The 17,871-nt window shown below is 43.2% G+C and overlaps 2 protein-coding genes across 2 annotated transcripts in view; one reads left to right on the top strand and one right to left on the bottom strand.

Moving 5' to 3' along the window:
* Window positions 1–17,871, top strand: part of SYN2 (synapsin II) — a 255,075-nt gene that overhangs the window by 183,347 nt on the left and 53,857 nt on the right. The gene's annotated exons all lie outside the window — the stretch shown is intronic.
* On the bottom strand, window positions 1,715–17,861 carry TIMP4 (TIMP metallopeptidase inhibitor 4). The gene is made up of 5 exons (XM_072598464.1): window positions 17,202–17,861; window positions 8,226–8,323; window positions 6,149–6,263; window positions 3,806–3,930; window positions 1,715–2,547 (listed from the first exon to the last, which is right to left on the bottom strand). Exons 1-5 carry the CDS (start codon window positions 17,332–17,334, stop codon window positions 2,350–2,352), a joined length of 669 nt encoding a protein of 222 aa, XP_072454565.1. The 5' UTR covers window positions 17,335–17,861; the 3' UTR covers window positions 1,715–2,349.

The following is a 17,871-nucleotide window of genomic DNA, read 5'->3' as shown; positions in this document are numbered from 1 at the left end:
TTGGAGGAGTATAGATTTAGAACTGGAGGAGACCTCAGAGGCCAATGAGTGCAACTCACTGATTTTATAGATGAGGAAACCAAGACACAGAAAACTGAAGCGATTGTCACACAGGTAGTATGTAATAGAGTGAACAGACCTTTGGAGAGGATGTCAGAGAGTTGTGTTCTCTGGTCAGGTTGAGGGTAGAGGTAGAAGCCTGTCATAGTCACGTATGTATGTGTGTATCTGTCTATCAGTCTGTCTGTCTAGCAATCTATCTCCATTTTTTCTATCTAGCTATCTATTATCTATCTATCATCTATGTACGTATGTATCTGTCATCTATCTATCTCTATCCACTGAACTACGTAAAACTTGGATAAGTCATTGCCAATACTAATTATGAGCTTTTTTTTAACGGCTCCTATCTGCAAGCCTCCCAAAAGTCTTCACGCAGGTGTAATCTTGCATGAAGTCATTTGGGACACCCTGTGCCTATAACCACCACACAGGGTTTACCCTTGGAAAAATGATGAAACCAGCAGAGTTTGTCTTTAGGACAGCCAACCTCACCTTTCAGTGTTTTTTCTTCCTTCAATGCCATTCACTGCTTGTTCATCCCTCTCCCCTTCCACCCACTCAGCTGGTATCAAATCACCTTATGGTTCCCTTCCTTACTGTCAAAATCTGCTCTCTCTCTATTCTAATGAATACATAGGAGATTCCAGTAGGAGAAGCATCCTGATGCAGTGAACAGCCAGCCTGCCTTAATGTCAGGGGAACCTGGATTCAAGTTAATTCCTGCCTATGATTGTGAGACCTTGGGCAAGTCCCTTGGTCCCTCAGTGCATCCTCTCCTCCCCAGCAATTCTCTCAGACCCTAAGAAATAAAACAGTAACTAATCCGCATTGGCAGGGTAAATTTCCTAACTGGGGGTTCCCTACATTTACGAAATCACAAGTCTGGATATCCACCCCTCTCCAGAAAGAGAGGATTTGGATGCACCTTCTGGGGCAGTGGCAACATTTGCATTTTAACAGTGAGCAGCGGCCTTTGTTTGGATTCCAGGGTTTTAACTGGAGGTCTGTGAACTTAGTTTAAGTATACTTTAATATAGCTTTATTTTAGTGGAATTGCTTTCCTTTATACTCCCCTCTTGTTTTATTTTATTGTACTTAAAAGCATGATTCTGAGGAGGGAGACCATAGGCTTCCCCAGACTATCAAAGGGGTCTATAAAAGAAGAAAGATTAAGATTCCCTGGGTTATGCTAAGAGAAGGAAGCTCAAATGGTAGAAATGTAGGCACCTGCAAGTACATGGAAGCCTATTTTTATGGGAATGTGGTGGAGAGGGAAGTCTATTATGTGAGGAAATGTTTGAAGGGATTATAGGAGCATTAAGGTTTTCAGATTGAAGGGCTGGACTTCTGAAGTGCTTCAGAGGGTCCAACAAACTCCAGAGGGTGAAAGTTACTGGGAAACCCAGGCTGGTTTAATATATAAAAGCTCTTTCTGACAATTAGTAGACTTGGACTGTCTTGGAATCTTGGAGCACAAGCTGGCAGTCCATCAGTCATGGATGTTAAAGAAAGAATTTTGGCATTGGGTGGAAGTAGGGGATTCCCAGGGCACCCCAGCCCACCGTTAATTATCCCATATCAGCAAGCAACAGCTGGTTCTGTCCAGGCCTTGCTAGGAGACATGAATTGAGAAAAGACCTCCACACACACCAAGGGTACAAGATGCTTTTTAATCATTCCCCCAAATCAACCCATTCCACTTGCCTTGACCACAGTGGTTACCTTTGTACAACATAGGGCTATTAATAATTTGTGCACATGCTGTATGTCTGCTCCAGACATGGAAAACACTTTTGTTCGTGTTTCAACATTTTGTTTTTGGGGCGGGACAGAAACAAGCCCCAGCCCAATCAGAAAGATTGATTCATCGTTATGTGGGAGTCCTTTTTTCAGAACCTGCTCAGTAACAGAAACAAACTAAAGCAGAGGGAATAGGCCGATGGCCCTTTGGCTGGGACGGCCCTGTTTTTCCCAACACAGAGAGGGACTCTGGAGCCCAAGTCTGACTGACGTTCTCAAACAGCCACCGCCAAGAGTGTGAACCCTCTTCTCACCCAGCCGCTGGTTCCACATACATTGGTACCTTCCATGAAGTTGACAGCTACGTTAAGCAGTGGAAAGCTGTGCAGGGATGGACAGATGGACAGATGAGTGGATGGATGGATGGATGGATGGATGGATGGATGGATGGATGGATGGATGGAAGGATGGTTGGATGGATGGATGGATGGATCTGGCCTCCAGGCCACTCAGGGGCTGGGGCTGAGTGTGTGGTAATGCTTCTCTCTAGGGCTCACTGATATCAATGAAGTCCTTCTCAGGGGGGAGGCCAGCCCGGTACCAGCCACAACTTCCATCACTGCGCTTAACACAAGCATAATGCTGGGCCTGATGCCCATAGAGTTTCCGCTCAATCAGCCAGTCTGTCCAGAGACACTCATTGGGGGCCGAGACAGAGCAAGGCACAGAGTAGCAGGTGATGATCTAAACAGAACAGAACATGAGGGGTCAGGTGGTATTATAGAACATTCACTGACTTTCTGAGTCAAAGGACCTGGGTTTAAATCCTGACTCTGATGATAATCACCTATGTGACCTTGGGTAAGTCACTAAGTCTCTCTGGGCCTCAAGTTACTCAGGTGTATAAAAAGAGGGGTTGCCTCATCCAGAGGATGGTCTCTGGATCTGTGAATCTATGAGAATATGTTTAAACTCAAGAATCTCTGAATAAAGTAATCTTAGACATGGAAGGGACCTTAAAGATAATAACAACAGCTAACATATATATATATAGTGCCTATTACATGCCAGGAACTGTGCTAAGAGCTTTATAATTATTATAAATAATAATAACATCTTATTATATTTGATCCTCACAACCTTGGGAGGTAAGGGCTATTATCATCCCTATTTTAGGAAACTGAGGCAAATAGGGGTTAAGTGACTTGTCTAGGGTCATACAGCTAGAAAATGGGTAGGGATAGAATTGAATTCTGGTTCTTCTGACTCCAGACCCAGTGCTCTATCCATTGCACTATATAGCTGCAGGTTTCATCTCCTCATTTTACATCTGAGGAAGCTGAGGCTCATGGAAGTTACTCGACATAGCCTAGGCAGAATGAGTTCTTAGCAGAACATGATTCAGAACTAGTATCTTCTGTCTCCCAACTGCAAAGGATTCTTATTTTCTCTTTTCTCCTACTCTTTCCTTGGCTAGCTTGCAAAATACACTTTGTAAACTTTTTCTTTTGCTTCCTCTGTTGAAGGAAATAAAAGATCTCAGTAGGAATCTTTCACACTATGTTCCTTGGCCAGTGTCCCTTGGAGCAGAGAATGTAACTTCTAAAGAAAGCCTCTGCACCACCTTGGGCTCAAAGATTCAAGGGTCATCTACTTTGACCCTATTTTACAGATGACAAAAGTAATGCTCAGATAAGTTAAGTAAGACCATGTAGGAATTAAAGTACATATATGTGTGTATATGTATGCATACACACATATACATATACATGTCGGAGTACCCTGATCCTAAAAGTGGTCATTGCCCACTTTTAACCTTGGGCAGGCAATTTCTCTGAACCTCAGTTACTCATGAATGAAAGGGGAATAATTTTAGCTCTGTTGTTCTCTGATCCTGGATTTCCTATCTTCTAACCCCTGTGGGGGGATCTATGAGCAGAATCATCCTCTACAGACCCAGCCTTCCCTTCTCCCTGCCCCATGACCCTTTGTTCCCACTGACCTTGCAGCTACAGTCAATGTTGTAACGATGATTCAGACTCTTTTTCTGTGACAAGGACAGGTCGTCCCAGGGCTCTATGTAATTACACATATTAATGAATACTTTGCCATTCTCTTGAATCTGACCTGCAGGAAGGAGAGAAAGTCATTAGCCAACCACCACATCACTCGCATGCATGTGCCTCATGTCCATAACTAGGCAGTACATTTCTAGAGGGCAGTGGTTATTTATGTCCTGTATACCTTCTGTCCTCACCCTCAGTGCCTAGCATAGTGCTGAACACAGAGTGATTCACAGATCAGAAAACTGAGGCTGGGAAGAAGACTTAGAGATGATCTAATTCTGTTTTATAGATAAATAACAACCCATGAAAACCGATTGATTTGTCCAAGGTCAAAGACACAGGCCCAGAATTGGAGATTTCATTTCTTCATTCTGCACAGCCTCACGGCCTCCCTGGTTCTGCAGATCCTTAAGGGACTGAATCCTATCAAATCCTGGTTTGGGGCAAATAATACACAAATGACCCAAGGCAGATGACAGTGTGGATTCACCACCACCTCTACTCTCTGGAAACCTGCAGATCCAAAGTAGGCCATTAATACCAGGTTTCTTCTTCTGCTAGTGTTTATAGAGCACTTTACTTACATTTTACAAATATGATCTCATTTTATCTTCCCAACAACCTTGGGAGGTAGGTGATTATTATTACCCCTCATTTCGTAGATAATAAAATTGAGGCAAATAGAGGTTAAGTGACTTGACCAAGGTTATGCAGCGAAGAAGTTTGTGAGGCAAGTTTAGAACTCAGGAATTCCTGACCGTAATAGGGACTATATAGTCCCTATACACATTATGTATATATGTGTATATATACATTCATATTGCATGATATTATGTTTATATATATAAGTTGTATATATCAAACTATATACACCTATACATACACATATGTGTGCATATATTTTATATAATTATATATACATATTTTATATATATACACATATTTACTGTATACACACACATATACAAAGGTGAATGAGCTCCATAGGTTTTCTATCCATTATCATTATCTTAGATACTGGACATTCTTCATCCTCTTAGTTTCTTGTCTTTGAATGTAAGGTCAAACTCTTTTGGAGTGATTATAGATCTCATTAGGAGGTTCTTCAGGCTTCTAGAACATGATGCCATCAGAACAATGTCATACCCAAACACCCAAGCACCCAGAGGATCCAACTCTATTCCATTTGGACTTATTGCTGGATCTCTACCATGATGGTGGTGAACACCTTTGGGTGAAAATACCTCTCTCTGTTTCATATCTCACCTGATACTGATCACCAGAAACTCACTGAATAAGGTTTTTTTGTGTTGTTACATCACCCTAGGAATCTTGGTTTTGGTTGTGATTTGTGCACACAGAGGTATCTTGTTGGAAGAGAGTCTTTAAGATGATATTCCAATGTAATGAATCAAATGCTTTTTGATGGTTGGCCAATAATAGCATGGTGGGATCTTACCATCAAATGGTATGACAGCAAAGACTGAATAAGCCTGCTTTAAAGGTGATTCTAAGATTTGGGAGAGGTTTAACTAGATTAGATAGATGGCCATGAAAGATTTAAATAATGTCCAGAAGTAATGGTTCTATCCACTTCTGGTCTGGTCAGAACCTTATATGGAATATTGTGTTCAGTAAGAGAGACATTGGCAAACTGGAGCAGGTCCAGAAGAAGACAAGGAGGGTAGAAGAACTGAAAACCAAGGAATGATTGGAGATCCTGGGGTAGGTCAGTGTGAAAAAGAGAAGATTCAGGGACAAGGATAGAATAATCACAAACTCCAAACAGTTGTAGGGTCAGTGTGTGGAATTGGACTGCTATCAACGGATAGAAGTTTTACAGGAAGGCAGACTTTGTTTTAACATAAAAAGAGAATTTTCTGGCAGTTATAAGTTGTCCAACAATGACACAAACTGTCTTGTGGAGATAGTGAGTTTACCATCGAAAACAGCGTTCAAATGGAGATTAGATGGCCATTTATCAAAGATTCTACAGAGGACATTCCTAGAGAAGGGTGGACTTTCTAACCATAAGATGCTATGATTTTGCCTCTCGCTGAAATAGGTTCTTTCTGTTCAAAAGAAAATCCAACTGAGCATTGATTGGAGGGCCCCAACCATTCCAGCATTTAACACAGTGCCTGGAACACAGTAAACACTTAATGATGCTTATTGATGGATATTGATTGATTGAACCAGTCCAACCCCATGGAGCCAGAAGCCTCAAGCTACAGAGTGAGAGGCTTTGCTTTGCCTTTTCATTGACCTGAGTGACTTACCAGTGAGGAGATACTGCTTCTTCTTATTGGCTTCTAACTTGACCCCACACAGAGAGGAGTCTAATGGTGTATAGACATACTGAACATCCTTCACCTTATCGAACCCTTTAAACATCTACAAGACAAATTCAGAAAAGCAAATTTGGGTGAGAAGATACAAAAATTTTATGGCAAAATAAATACATGCATGAATGCCTCACTTTTACATCACTAACAACTGGAAAGGTCAGTAGGAATCATGGGAGTGCAACAGGCCCAGCTAAGCCAATTTTCATGAAAAGAGAATCTCAGGTCATTCCAGTTGGTGGGAAGGAACTCTCAGGGCTCTGATGCAGGGTCAGGGATACAACTTTGAAGAGAGCTGAGTTACAGGTATTCTATTTACCCCTTCCCTCCAAGGATGATTCTAAATAAAGATCTTTAACCTCAGATCTATGAATTTTTTAAAATTTTAATAACTATATTTAATATAATAGGCTTCCTTTATCATATATATTTTATTTTATGCATTATTCTGAGATGGAGTCCATGAGCGTCACCAAATTGCAAAAGGGTCCATGACATAAAAAGGTTAAGAACCTCTGCTATAAGGGGATAAGGAAGAGACTGCTACAGCCTAACCTCAGTTTTTAGAATTGCCTCCTATATTTTCACTTCTCTTCCTTCCTCATCCTCCTTCCTAAACCTCTCAGGAAAGAAAATGAGAATCTCATGATAATAAGATATAAATAACTTAGGAAGCTTAATCTTTGCCAAGGTCATTTGTGTTTTAAAGTGAGACAATGTCTTTAGCAAAAGGAATGACTATCTAACAGTAGAATATCAGGAAACAATGACAAGTGATGATATTTTTGGGAAAGAAGACTTTCTTTCCCACCACTCCAGATGAGTCACGTGTGCAGCCTCCTTTGCTACAGATGTGGAAGGCTGGTCATGGCTAAGAAAGATCACCGAAGCAGCCATGCATTACAAGTTTCTAGGGGTCTGCCCTACATAGCAGCAGATTTTTGTATTTTGCAGGCACAGATCTGAGTTCTAACCTACAGTATAATATTTGTACTAAGGTCATCACTAAGTCACTAATGTCTTTAGATTAAGAATAAGACTCCAGTTCACAACCCAAATTTGGCTCTTAACCTGATGTCATCTGGCCCACGTGGTCAGTTCCAAGAAGTATAATCAAATTTATGAAAGTTACAAAAAATTAAACAAAGTCTTAAAAGTCTTTACTGGGCAATTATAAGAAGTTAGAGCAATTCTACCTAAAAGTCATGTGTGTGCATATACGTGTGTGGCACTAGCAGATATATGTGTATGCATGTGTCTCCCTATCTCTGTGTCTATTTTGGGTGGCATGAGTTTGAAAGTTTTAAGGTCCCTAGTCTCAAAAAGTAAATAAGTAAATTTTTTAAAAAATTATAAATTAAAAATTTTTTAAATTTTTTTCATATAAAGTTTAAAAATTTAAATAGATTTAAATAAATTGAGGCTGTACACACAAGGATCTGTACACAAAAGATACTCAGTGAATGTTTATTGAATGTTGACTGAATTGAGACAGATATTGAAGGATCTCTGGCCTTAGATTCTGAGGATTTAAATTTGGGTCCTAATTTGCCATTCATATGTTGGGTGACTTTAAACAAGTCATTTCCCCTTCCCTGAGTTTCAATTCCTTTATCTATAAAATGGGGAAAACATGACCTACTTCATACGGTTGTTATGAAGATGATAGGAGATGCTCTATGTGGAAGGAAGGAAACAAGCATTTATTAAGCATTTACTGTGTGCCAGTAAGGCAATTAGGTGGTGCCATCATACACAGACCCACTCTGGGACCTTGGGCAAGTCATTCTTCTTGCCTCGGTTTCTCTGAGTGTAAAATGAGGTTACACTATTGATCTAGATCTGTTGTAATGTGCTGACCACTGCAGCTCTCCTTGCACCCTGATTGCGTCCTCTTGGGGTTCCCCAGGACTGAGTCCATTCTGTTCCTTCCATGTGCCAGCCCTTCCCAGAACATGGATCCCTAGCAGAAAACCAAAAGGAAGGGAATTTCTGGCCATTCCCCTTGTACCTTTATCTGTTTGATTTCATATTGGATCATTTTCTGGGGGTTAGCCGGGTCATCACTGGCTGGGACCACTTTTTCACCAGACACTTTGGCTCGAATCACTGCAAGAGAAAAAAGAGCAAGGTCCCTTTAGTGGTATAGAGGTTCAGCAGCCTGAGAAGCTTATGGTGGATCTCAGAAATTAGATGAGCCAGGAGCTCCCATGTCAATTATCCTGAAAGACCGAAGCAAGACAGGACTCATGAAATCCCAAACTAGAGATGGGGTGTTTGAAGTTTTTAATATCTGTTCTATGAAAAGTCAAACAGAAATAGATCACATAAAAAAAATGCTTCTTTGAGCTACACTTTGTTTTAATTTATTTATTTATTTTTAGTTTTCAACACTGAATTATAGTTTTAAAGGGTTCAGGTGATACTGCAACATGTATGGTATAGCAGAGGCTCAGTAGATGAACAAGGTCCTGGCCCTGCCAGAGCTGTGTGACCTTAGGCAAGTCATTTTCCTTCTCTACTCATCTATCCCATGAGAGTTACAGCACCCACTCTTTCTCCCTCTCAGACTCTTCGTGAAAGTTCAAGGTGATAATGTACAGAAAAGAAATTTGAAAAACCACAAAGATGTCCTGATCTGATTATTGCTACAATGTTACAATATGTCATGATGTCATGGTCACCATTGTGACATCATGATCACATTTATGATGTCATGATTATATCACAGACATAGTTATGATGCCAAGAGTATAATGATGATGTTGTGGTTACAGTTATTAAAATTATGACATCATTATTATAGAGATGCCACAGCCATGTTACAGTCATAGCTATCTCATGGCTACAATTAGAATATTATCAGAGCTGTGATTATGCTTATGACATCATGGTTAGAGTTTTGATGTCATGGCTACAATTATAACGTCATGCTTATAGACTCTCCCTGGCCGTTAAGCAAGTTTAGGGGATATCATCAGTGTCCTGAGCTGGAATTTCTTGTTTCATTCCTGTTTCTCCCCCTCCCTGCCCCCTCCATCTCTGTGGCATGGAACAGCTAGATGGTTCAGTGGATAGAACACTGGACTTGGAGTCAGGAAGACCTAAGTTCCAATCTAGTCTCCATCATTTAGCTGCATGACCCTGGGTGAACCACTTTAACCTCTTTTTGTCTCAGTTTCCTCATCTGTAAAATGCTGATAATAATAGCCCCTATCTTACAGGGCTGTTGTAAAGATCATATGAGTTAACAATTGTAAAGCACTTAGGACCGTGCTTGGTACATAGTGGGTGCCTAGTAAATGTTAACTATTATCGTTAGTATTACTACTAGCTGTGTGACCCTGCCCAAGTCACTTAACCTGTCTGCCTCAATTTCCTCAGTTGTAAAATGGAGATAATACTGGTATCTACCTACCAGGATCATTGTGAGGATAAAGTAATAAAATAGGTGTAAAGTGCTTTTTTTGCCAACCTTAAAGTGATATCGTTGTTGTGGCTGGTACTAGGGGAGACAGGAAGGCAGGAAGACTACTGAGATCAAGTAGTGGTCTAGCCTTGGCACCTACTGGAGGAGTTAGAGCAGCCTTAGCAAGACCTTGTGCTCTTGTAGGAAGGGACAGGAACACAAGTATATGCCAAAGCTCACTTGAGTACCAGAAGCTCCAAATCTCAGAGTTAGAAGGGAAGGGAAATGGAAGGAGACAGGAAGATGATTTATTAAGCACCTACTAGTACCATGCTAAGTGCGTGACAAATATTATCTCATTTGATTTTGACCCTCATGAGGTAGGTGAGTGCTATTATCGTTCCCATTTTACAGAGGAGGAAACTGAGGCAGGCAGCATTTAAGTGACTTGCCCAGGGTCTCACAGCTAGTGAGTGTCTGAGGCCAGATTTGAATTCAGGTCTTCTTGACTCCAGGGGCAGTGCTCTATGTCACTGATAAGTCACTTATAAAGGTCCCCTCATCAATACCCCTGCCCCTGATCTGATTTAGAAATTCCTTCTTCAGCATTCTTGACTGCTGCACATCTGACCTCTACTTGAATACATAATGAACATCATTATCTCATAAGGTGACAGCAGTCTACCGTGTCATTTGGACAATTGTCCTTATATTGAGATCCCAGTAACTGTCACCCCAGGCTCTAAGCTCTGCCCTCAGGAAAGCCATGGGCTGAGTCTTTTCCTTCTTCCACTTAATGTGTCTCCATCTATTCAAAGGGAATTCTCTTCCCCTCTCCCCAAGTCTTCTCTTCTCTGGCTCAGCTCACCATCCCCCCTTCTTTAGTTATCCCTTATAAGCTCGACAAACACTTATCGTGGGCCTGTTCCCTTCAAGGCAGGCCCCACCTTCAAGGAGCCAACATTTCGCAGGGGGACACAGCATGTACACAGGTGAGCCATGTACAAAGTAGAGAGTGAAGTAGCAAGGGAAACATCTTGCAAAGCACTCTGGGGAAATTGAGGCAGGAGAGGCGCAAATATTGGAGGCACCAGAGGAGGCGTGGCTAAGAAGAAGGCTGTCTAGCTGAACTCGAAAGAAGAGAAGGATTCTGAAAAACAGAAGATGTTTGGTGGCCTGGTGTGCTGGGGGAATGGCTAGCCTCAGAATCAGGAAGCCCTGGGTTCAACACACATGGAGCTATGGACTGACTGGGCAAGATGCTCTCAGTGCCCCAGAAACTCTCCAAGACTGTACTTAGCAGGAGAGGAGGTGTTGATATTTGTTAGTAGAGGGAATTCCTCACCTGAAACTCTCCACCGATTAAAAACACAGTCCACATTTTTTTAACAAAGGCAAGAGAGAGAACATGGGGAACAGTTAGCAGGTCCATTTTTCTGGAATTCAGGGTGCATGAAAGTCTGGCACCAGATTGTGAAGGGCCTTAAAATGTCAGGGTGAGGAATTTGCATGTTTTTCTAAAGGCAGCAAAGAACCACACTGATGGTTCTGGGAAAGGTTCAGGCCTGTGTTTTAACTCCATAGCTCTGTGGAGCATAGATTGTAGCAGGGAAATACCTGACTTAGAGAGACCAATTGGAAGGCTATTACCATAGTACAGCTGACAAGTAACAAGAGCTTGAAGCAAGCTATGAGCTATGTAAAATGGATGTGTTAAATACACTGTGTGGGGAGGATTGGGGTCAGATATACTTGGAGCCAGATTAAAATGGAATTGGGAAATGTTTGAGAAAGGACATAAAAACACAATAGAGAATTTGTGGTTGTTCACTTGTTTCACTTGTAACTTTGTGTGACCCCATTTAGGGTTTTCTTAGCAAAGATACTGGAGTGATTTGCCATTTTTTTCACCAGCTCATTTTACAGATGAGGAAACTGAAACCAAGCAAATATTGGAGGGACCAGAGGAGGCGTGGCTAAGGAGAGGGCTATGACTTGCCCAACAACACACAGCTAGTACTTAAAGTGTCTGAAACTGGATTTGAATTCAGGTCTTCCTGACTCCATGCTCTGTGCTCTATCCACTGCATTACCTAGCTGCCCCCACAACAGAGTTTAGATAATGCTAATATGTCAACATGCAGCCGTCAGGGATCCTTTTGTATGATTTAGTGGCCCCATTTCTACTTGAGTTTGATGCCATTAATGTAAATGGCAATCAGGGAGCTGATGTTGGAGATGTGAAGTAGAAGGAGAATTAGCTGGACTGGGTAATTGATGGAATGGGGAGACAGTGGTACAGAAAGGTAGTAGGTAGACTAGATGTCTCTGAAGTTATGAACTTGGCTTCCTGAGAGGATGATGGTGTCACCAACCCAGATAACAAGGTTTGCAGGAAGAGTAGGTTTATTAGCTAAAATGATGAGTTCAGATTTGGCCACACTGAATTTGATGTGCTAATAGAGCATCTGGGTACAATTCATCTCCTGGAAAATCATTATACCCCGGGAACCCTCAGTTTTCTCATTTGTAAAATGAAGGTGTTGGAGTACACGGTCCCTTCAAGCTTGAGTTTGGGGAGTATCCCACAAAGGCATTGACCAGAGCACGTTGCCCATCTCAGGGTCCTCCCTGTCTCCGGCACTGAGTGTTATCCAATGCAATCCCCACCTAGTCTCCTGCTTACCCATCAACAGTTTCATCAGGAAAACGACTCAGAGTAATGATAGCTAATATTTATACAATGTCTTAGCTTCATATATTTCATCTCAGGCCATCCTCATGTAGGTTCCTTGAGGGTAGGGACTGTCAGTTTTGGGGGCTTTTGGGGGGAGTATATAGTAGGAGCTTGATCAATGATTATTGCATTGATAATTCCAACTTGACTTGAGTTGACCTAAGAGTCAACACAAAATAATAGAAAAAATGATGGAATTGAAGGCAAAAACATGGGTTCAGATTCTACCTATGTGACCCTGAGCAAGTCACTTAATCTGTTTCCTCATCTCTAAAATGACCACGTGAATTCTACAGTCCCTTCCAGTTCTAAAAATATGACCCTAGGGAGGTGGTGGCAGCTAGATAGTGCGGTGAGTAGAGCACTGGGCCCGGAATCAGGAAAGCTCATCTTCCTCAGTTCTAATCTGGCCTCAGACACTTTCCAGCTGTGTGACCCTGGGCAAGTCACTTCACCCTGGTTGCCTTAGTTTCCTCATCTATAAAATGAACTGGAGAAGAAAATGACAAACCACTCCAGCATCTTTGCTAAGAAGACCCCCAAATGGGTCAGTCAGACATGACTGAACAACAATAAGAGGTAGGTGCTATTATTATACTCCTTTTACAGATGAGGAAACTGAGGCTCAGAAAAGTTAAGTGGCTTGCTCTGGATCACACAACTATGAAGTGTTAAAAGGCAGATTTGAAATCGTTTTCCACTAATGCCATATTTATTATCCTTAATGATCTCCCTCCTCCACTTCACTAGATCCCTGGTGTTTTGAGTAGATAACCCCCCAAAAAATGCTCCAAACACAGCCCTTCTGAACAGGACTAACTGCTAGTCACAAACAGAGCTGAGGCCACAAAAATGTCCTGTCAGGTCCAGAAAGCCATTACTCAGTATGCAGAAAGGATTCCTCAGGCCATAGAAATGCTAATTGGCGGTAGGGTTGGAAATTCACGTTCTACATTGGCTATGGTAATGAGCAGTTTATAGACACTCTGGCTAGAATGCGGAGCCAGGGAATGGAAGGGACCACAGCATGCCCACTTTTTTTTTTCCCATATCTCTTTGCCTGAAGATTTTGGAGTGATCAGGTCTCAGTTGTGTGGAGGACATTGAAGAAAGAAAGGAAGGCATCCCATTAAAAAGCCTTCTCATCCATGAGTTCTGAAGGTCAGGAGGCTCTAAATAGTCCAGGCAGTGACAGAGTGGGAACTGCAGTAAAACTTTGATTTCTTGGAACCAAACTATGTGAACGGCTCAAAATTAACTAAGTGTTGCTAATTGGGAGGGGTCTGTACCATGCTGGATGGCATCCCTGCTAGCTATTGTCCTATCACTCTTCTCCCTTTTCTGGCCAGACTCCTAGAGAAGGATATCCATAATTAATGTCTCCTCTTCCCTTTTCTCATCCTCCCTTCTTAACTCTCTACAGTCTGGCTTTCTACTTCATCACTCAACTGAAACTGCTCTCTCTAGAATTACCAAGAATCCTCAATCGCCATATCCAATGACTTTTTCTCAGTCTTCATTCATCCTTCCTCAAATCTCTGCAGACTTTGACATCGTAGATCACCCTCCTTCACCTTGATACTCTCTTCTGTCTACATTTTCAAGGCACTCTTCTCTGCTGGTTCTCCTATCTACCTGACCATTTCTTCTCAGTCTCCTTTGCTAGACTTTCATTTGATCGCACCGGTGAACAGTGGATGGAGTGGCCCCCAAGGCTCTGTCCTGAGTTCTCTTCTCTTCTACATCTATAGAGTTTTATTTGGTGATCTCATCTGCTCCCATCATTTCAACTATCAACTCTGCAGGTAATTCTCATATTTATTTGTCCAACATCAACCTCTTTCCTGACCTCTGGTCTCATGTCTCCCACTGCCTTTTGGACATTTTGAATTGGCTATCCCATAGACTTCATACATGTTTAAGATTGAAATGGATTTCCCATAGAACCTCAACATGTTTAGAACTGAAATTATCTTCCCCATCCCCAAATCCTTCACTTTTTCTAATTCTCCTATTTCTATCAAGGTTATCACCATCATCCCAGTCACCTGGGCTCAAAATTTAGGTGTTATTCTCAATCCCTCTTGCTCTCTCACCATTCCCCTCTCTCCCCCAATCAATTGCTAGCCCTGTCATTTCTACCTTGGCAACATTGATCATTATATGCCTCCTTCTCCCTTCTGACACTGCCCCTGCTCTGGTTCAGGACCTCATCACCTTCCACCTAGAATAATGTAATAGCCTACTGGTTGGTTTACCTATCTCAAGTATCTCTTACCCCAGTCCATCTTCCACTTAGCTGTCAAACAGATGTTCCAAAAGTGAAATTCTGATCATCTCATCCCTCCTGGTCAATCACCTTTACTGGCTCCCTATTACCTCCAGTACCAAATATAAAACCCTTTGTTTAAATCCCCTTCCCACTGTTCCAGTCTTTGTGCTCCTTACATATACTCCCTCCCCCACCCCAAGTACTGCCCTTTCTGCTGTTCCTTGAATTACACAAACCATCTCACAACTCTTGCATATTTTCATGTATGTATTTTCATTTGCTGTCCCATGGCTGGAACTTTTTTCCTCCTCATCTCTGCTTCCTAGATTCTGTCAATTCTCATCTAAAATCCCACCTTCTTAGGAAGCCTTTCCTGATCTCCCTTAATACTAGTGCCTTCCCTCTGTTGATTCTCTCTAATTTAACCTGTATACATCTTGTTTTTGCATGTTCTCTCCCCCATTAGACTGTGGGCTCCTTCAGAGTAAGGACTAGTCTCTTTTTTTCTTTGTGTCTCCAACACTCCACATATATGTTTTTTTTAAATGGTTGTAAACTGCTTGTTGACTGACAAAAAAAAATCTACACGGACAAATAATTGTCTATATCTAATAGTAATAAATGTAAAGTGCTACACTCAGGTTTAAAAAGTCAAGCGTCCCAAGTTTCTTATACTTAATATGTATGTGATATTGGCTAAATCACCTCTCTGGGCATCAGTTTTCTCATCTGTAAAATGAGGGAATTGGGACAAACCTCTGAGGTGCCTTCTGGTTCTAAATGCTAAGGGCAGGATGAGGAAACCACACCTAGACAACAATTTATGTGAAAAAGACATGTTTTCAGCTAAAATTCAAGCTGAGTCACATGTACCATCATTGTGCTCTTAGGCTGCTCTGATGGAATCATAATGTCCCGAACAGGGGCTCCTAACCCTTCCTGCTCAGACTATTACCTGGAAATTTGATCTGTTCTGGGTGCCACATTTTAGAAAGAACATCGACAAGTCTGAGGGCATCAGATAAGGAAACTAAAACCCAGGCTACCATGAGACAGAATAAAGGAACGATCTAGCTGAAAGAAGGTAAAACATAGTAAGGGAGCTCTGTTGGTTGTGACATGTAGAAGAGACAGAACTACAATGAAAGTCTCACAGGCAACCTTCCCGTCAAGGATCGCCATTCTAAAGCAAAACAGTCCAGAAGTAGAAAGGAGTAGAGAGTTCTCCATCACTGACTCAATGACTACTCATGAGGGAGGGAAAAGAATGGGTTCTTGTTTAGGAGAACTCTTCAGATTCTAACTTTGTTTGGGTTTTTCCTCTACCTTGGCACTCCACTTCAGAGAGAAAGAGGCCAACCCCAAGAAATCAATCTGGATTCAATGATTTAATTAAAAAAAATAACAGTCTTGCAATGGATGGAATGGGGAAGGTTCTGGAGTCAGTACACATAGGAGATGAGCTGAAAGGAGGTCCCAGAGGTCACCTAGTCCAACTCTTTCATCTTACAAATGAGTAAACTGAGGCCCAGAGAGGCTGTGATTTGTCTACAGCAGGAATTGGACCCTAGGACCTCTTACTCGAATTCTAATTCTCATTCCCTTACCCACCACCAACTCCCGACTTTCTGCATCAGCAGCTATGGGTCCTGGGCTGGAAGAACCCATGTTTAAAATAGTGGCTCTGCTTGATCTTCCAATATTCTCTGCACTTTACTGAACTTTCTTAGGTGAACAAAGGCATGGACAGAGAAGGCAGTGTGGGGGTGTAGTGGAAAGAGCCCCCTACCCCCAAGACAAAAAAAAAAAGACCTCGGTTCTAGTCCCTCCTCCTAGACAAGTGTTGGGACCCTTTCCTGTCCCTGGCCCTCAGTTTCCCCATTTGTAAAAAAAAAGAATTTGTACTAGATCTCTAGATTCCCTTCCAGCTCTAACAAACTGTGATTCCATGCCATGGGTCATTGGGTGCTGTGGAAGACTCTTTGTACGTTCTCTTTGTCCATAAAAACCAGTGACTTTCCACTTGTCACATGTTGCTATAGCAATGAGTCCTCTCCCAATGCCTTCGTTTAAGAGTTAAGAAGGAAGCAGTGTAAGAGTATGAAGGGGAGTTGAGTTTGGTTTTGGAGGAGGGAGAGGGGGTGGGAGGAGACCGCAGTGTTTTCTCCAGATAAAAGCCATTGGGTAAACTCTTATTAATAACCCATATGCAAGCTCTGGAGTCCCCCCGCCCCCACCTCCCCAGTGTAGCTGGGATAGTGCCAACAGCACCAGTCTGGAAGTCAGGAGACCTCCTTTCTAATCCCGCCTCTGCCATTAACTCTCTATGTGACCTCGGACAAATCCCTACTTCTCTTTGGGACCTCCGTTCCCCCAACTGTAAAATGGGGGCGAGGGGTTAGCCTGGAATGATCTTCCCAGCTCTGGCAATCTGTGATCATACAAGCTTATTACCAAAAAGAACGGCCCGTACCCGCTCCAGTCCTACATACAGAGATAGTTTGCAGTGGTGCCAACCAGTCCCGCGAGCCGCCCCCCATCCCGGCCGCCTGCCCCGGGGCGCACTCACCTATCGCCGAGGAACAGAGCAGCTGCTGGGGGTGCGCGGGGGCGCAGCTGCATGCCTCCACCCGGGCCCGGAGCTGTAGGCTGAGCCCCAGCAGCAACCCGGACAGCCACCAGGCACGGAGGGCGGCAAGCATGCTGTCAGCGCCCCCCTGCCCCGGAGCGCACCCCGGGCCGCGCCGCGCCAGGCAGAGGCGAGCGCCCCTCCTGGTCCCGCTGCCCACCCGGGGCTCTCGGGCTGAGGCTGGACTGGGGCTCGGCTGCTGAGGGCGCTGGCTGTAGCGCTGGCACTGCCTATGCCCCTGCTGGCGCTGGCGCTGGCGCTGCCGATGCCGATGCTTCTCCGACGCTGGCGCTGGCCTGGGCACTGGCGCTCCGCCTCCCTCGGCTCCGGACAGCCCCTGGCGACTCTGTTCAGTCCCAGCACCCCCTGATGTTTATCTCCCTGACACGCGACCCTCTTATTTATGGCCCCGACCCCTCGGGGCTAACCCCGCCTTCTGGGCCTCACTCCCAGCCCATCGCTGACAGCCAGAGGCATCTTGTCTCCAAAGAGGGGGTTACCTTACTTGGTTTCGCATAACGGGGTGGCTCTGAGTCAGGAAAACTATTAATAACCCAAGCCTCTGCCCTCCCTCCCTCCCCACTCCCCACCCCCTGCTATGCCCCAGCCA

This window comes from Notamacropus eugenii, chromosome 3 (assembly GCF_028372415.1).
Source record: "Notamacropus eugenii isolate mMacEug1 chromosome 3, mMacEug1.pri_v2, whole genome shotgun sequence".
In the NCBI taxonomy this organism is placed as follows: domain Eukaryota; kingdom Metazoa; phylum Chordata; class Mammalia; order Diprotodontia; family Macropodidae; genus Notamacropus; species Notamacropus eugenii.
The sequence above is the reverse complement of the archived record's forward strand: the minus strand, read 5'-3'. Positions and strand labels throughout refer to the sequence as shown.

Bases quoted from the DNA above. Each gene is read 5' to 3' on its own strand.
- TIMP4 (XM_072598464.1), bottom strand. From the start codon at position 17,334: ATGCTTGCCGCCCTCCGTGCCTGGTGGCTGTCCGGGTTGCTGCTGGGG. The intron at 6,264-8,225 runs GTACAAGGGGAA...TTTGTCTTGTAG, and splicing joins ATGAAATCAAACAGATAAAG to ATGTTTAAAGGGTTCGATAA. The intron at 2,548-3,805 runs GTCAGTGGGAAC...TGTTCTGTTTAG, and splicing joins ACATTGACTGTAGCTGCAAG to ATCATCACCTGCTACTCTGT.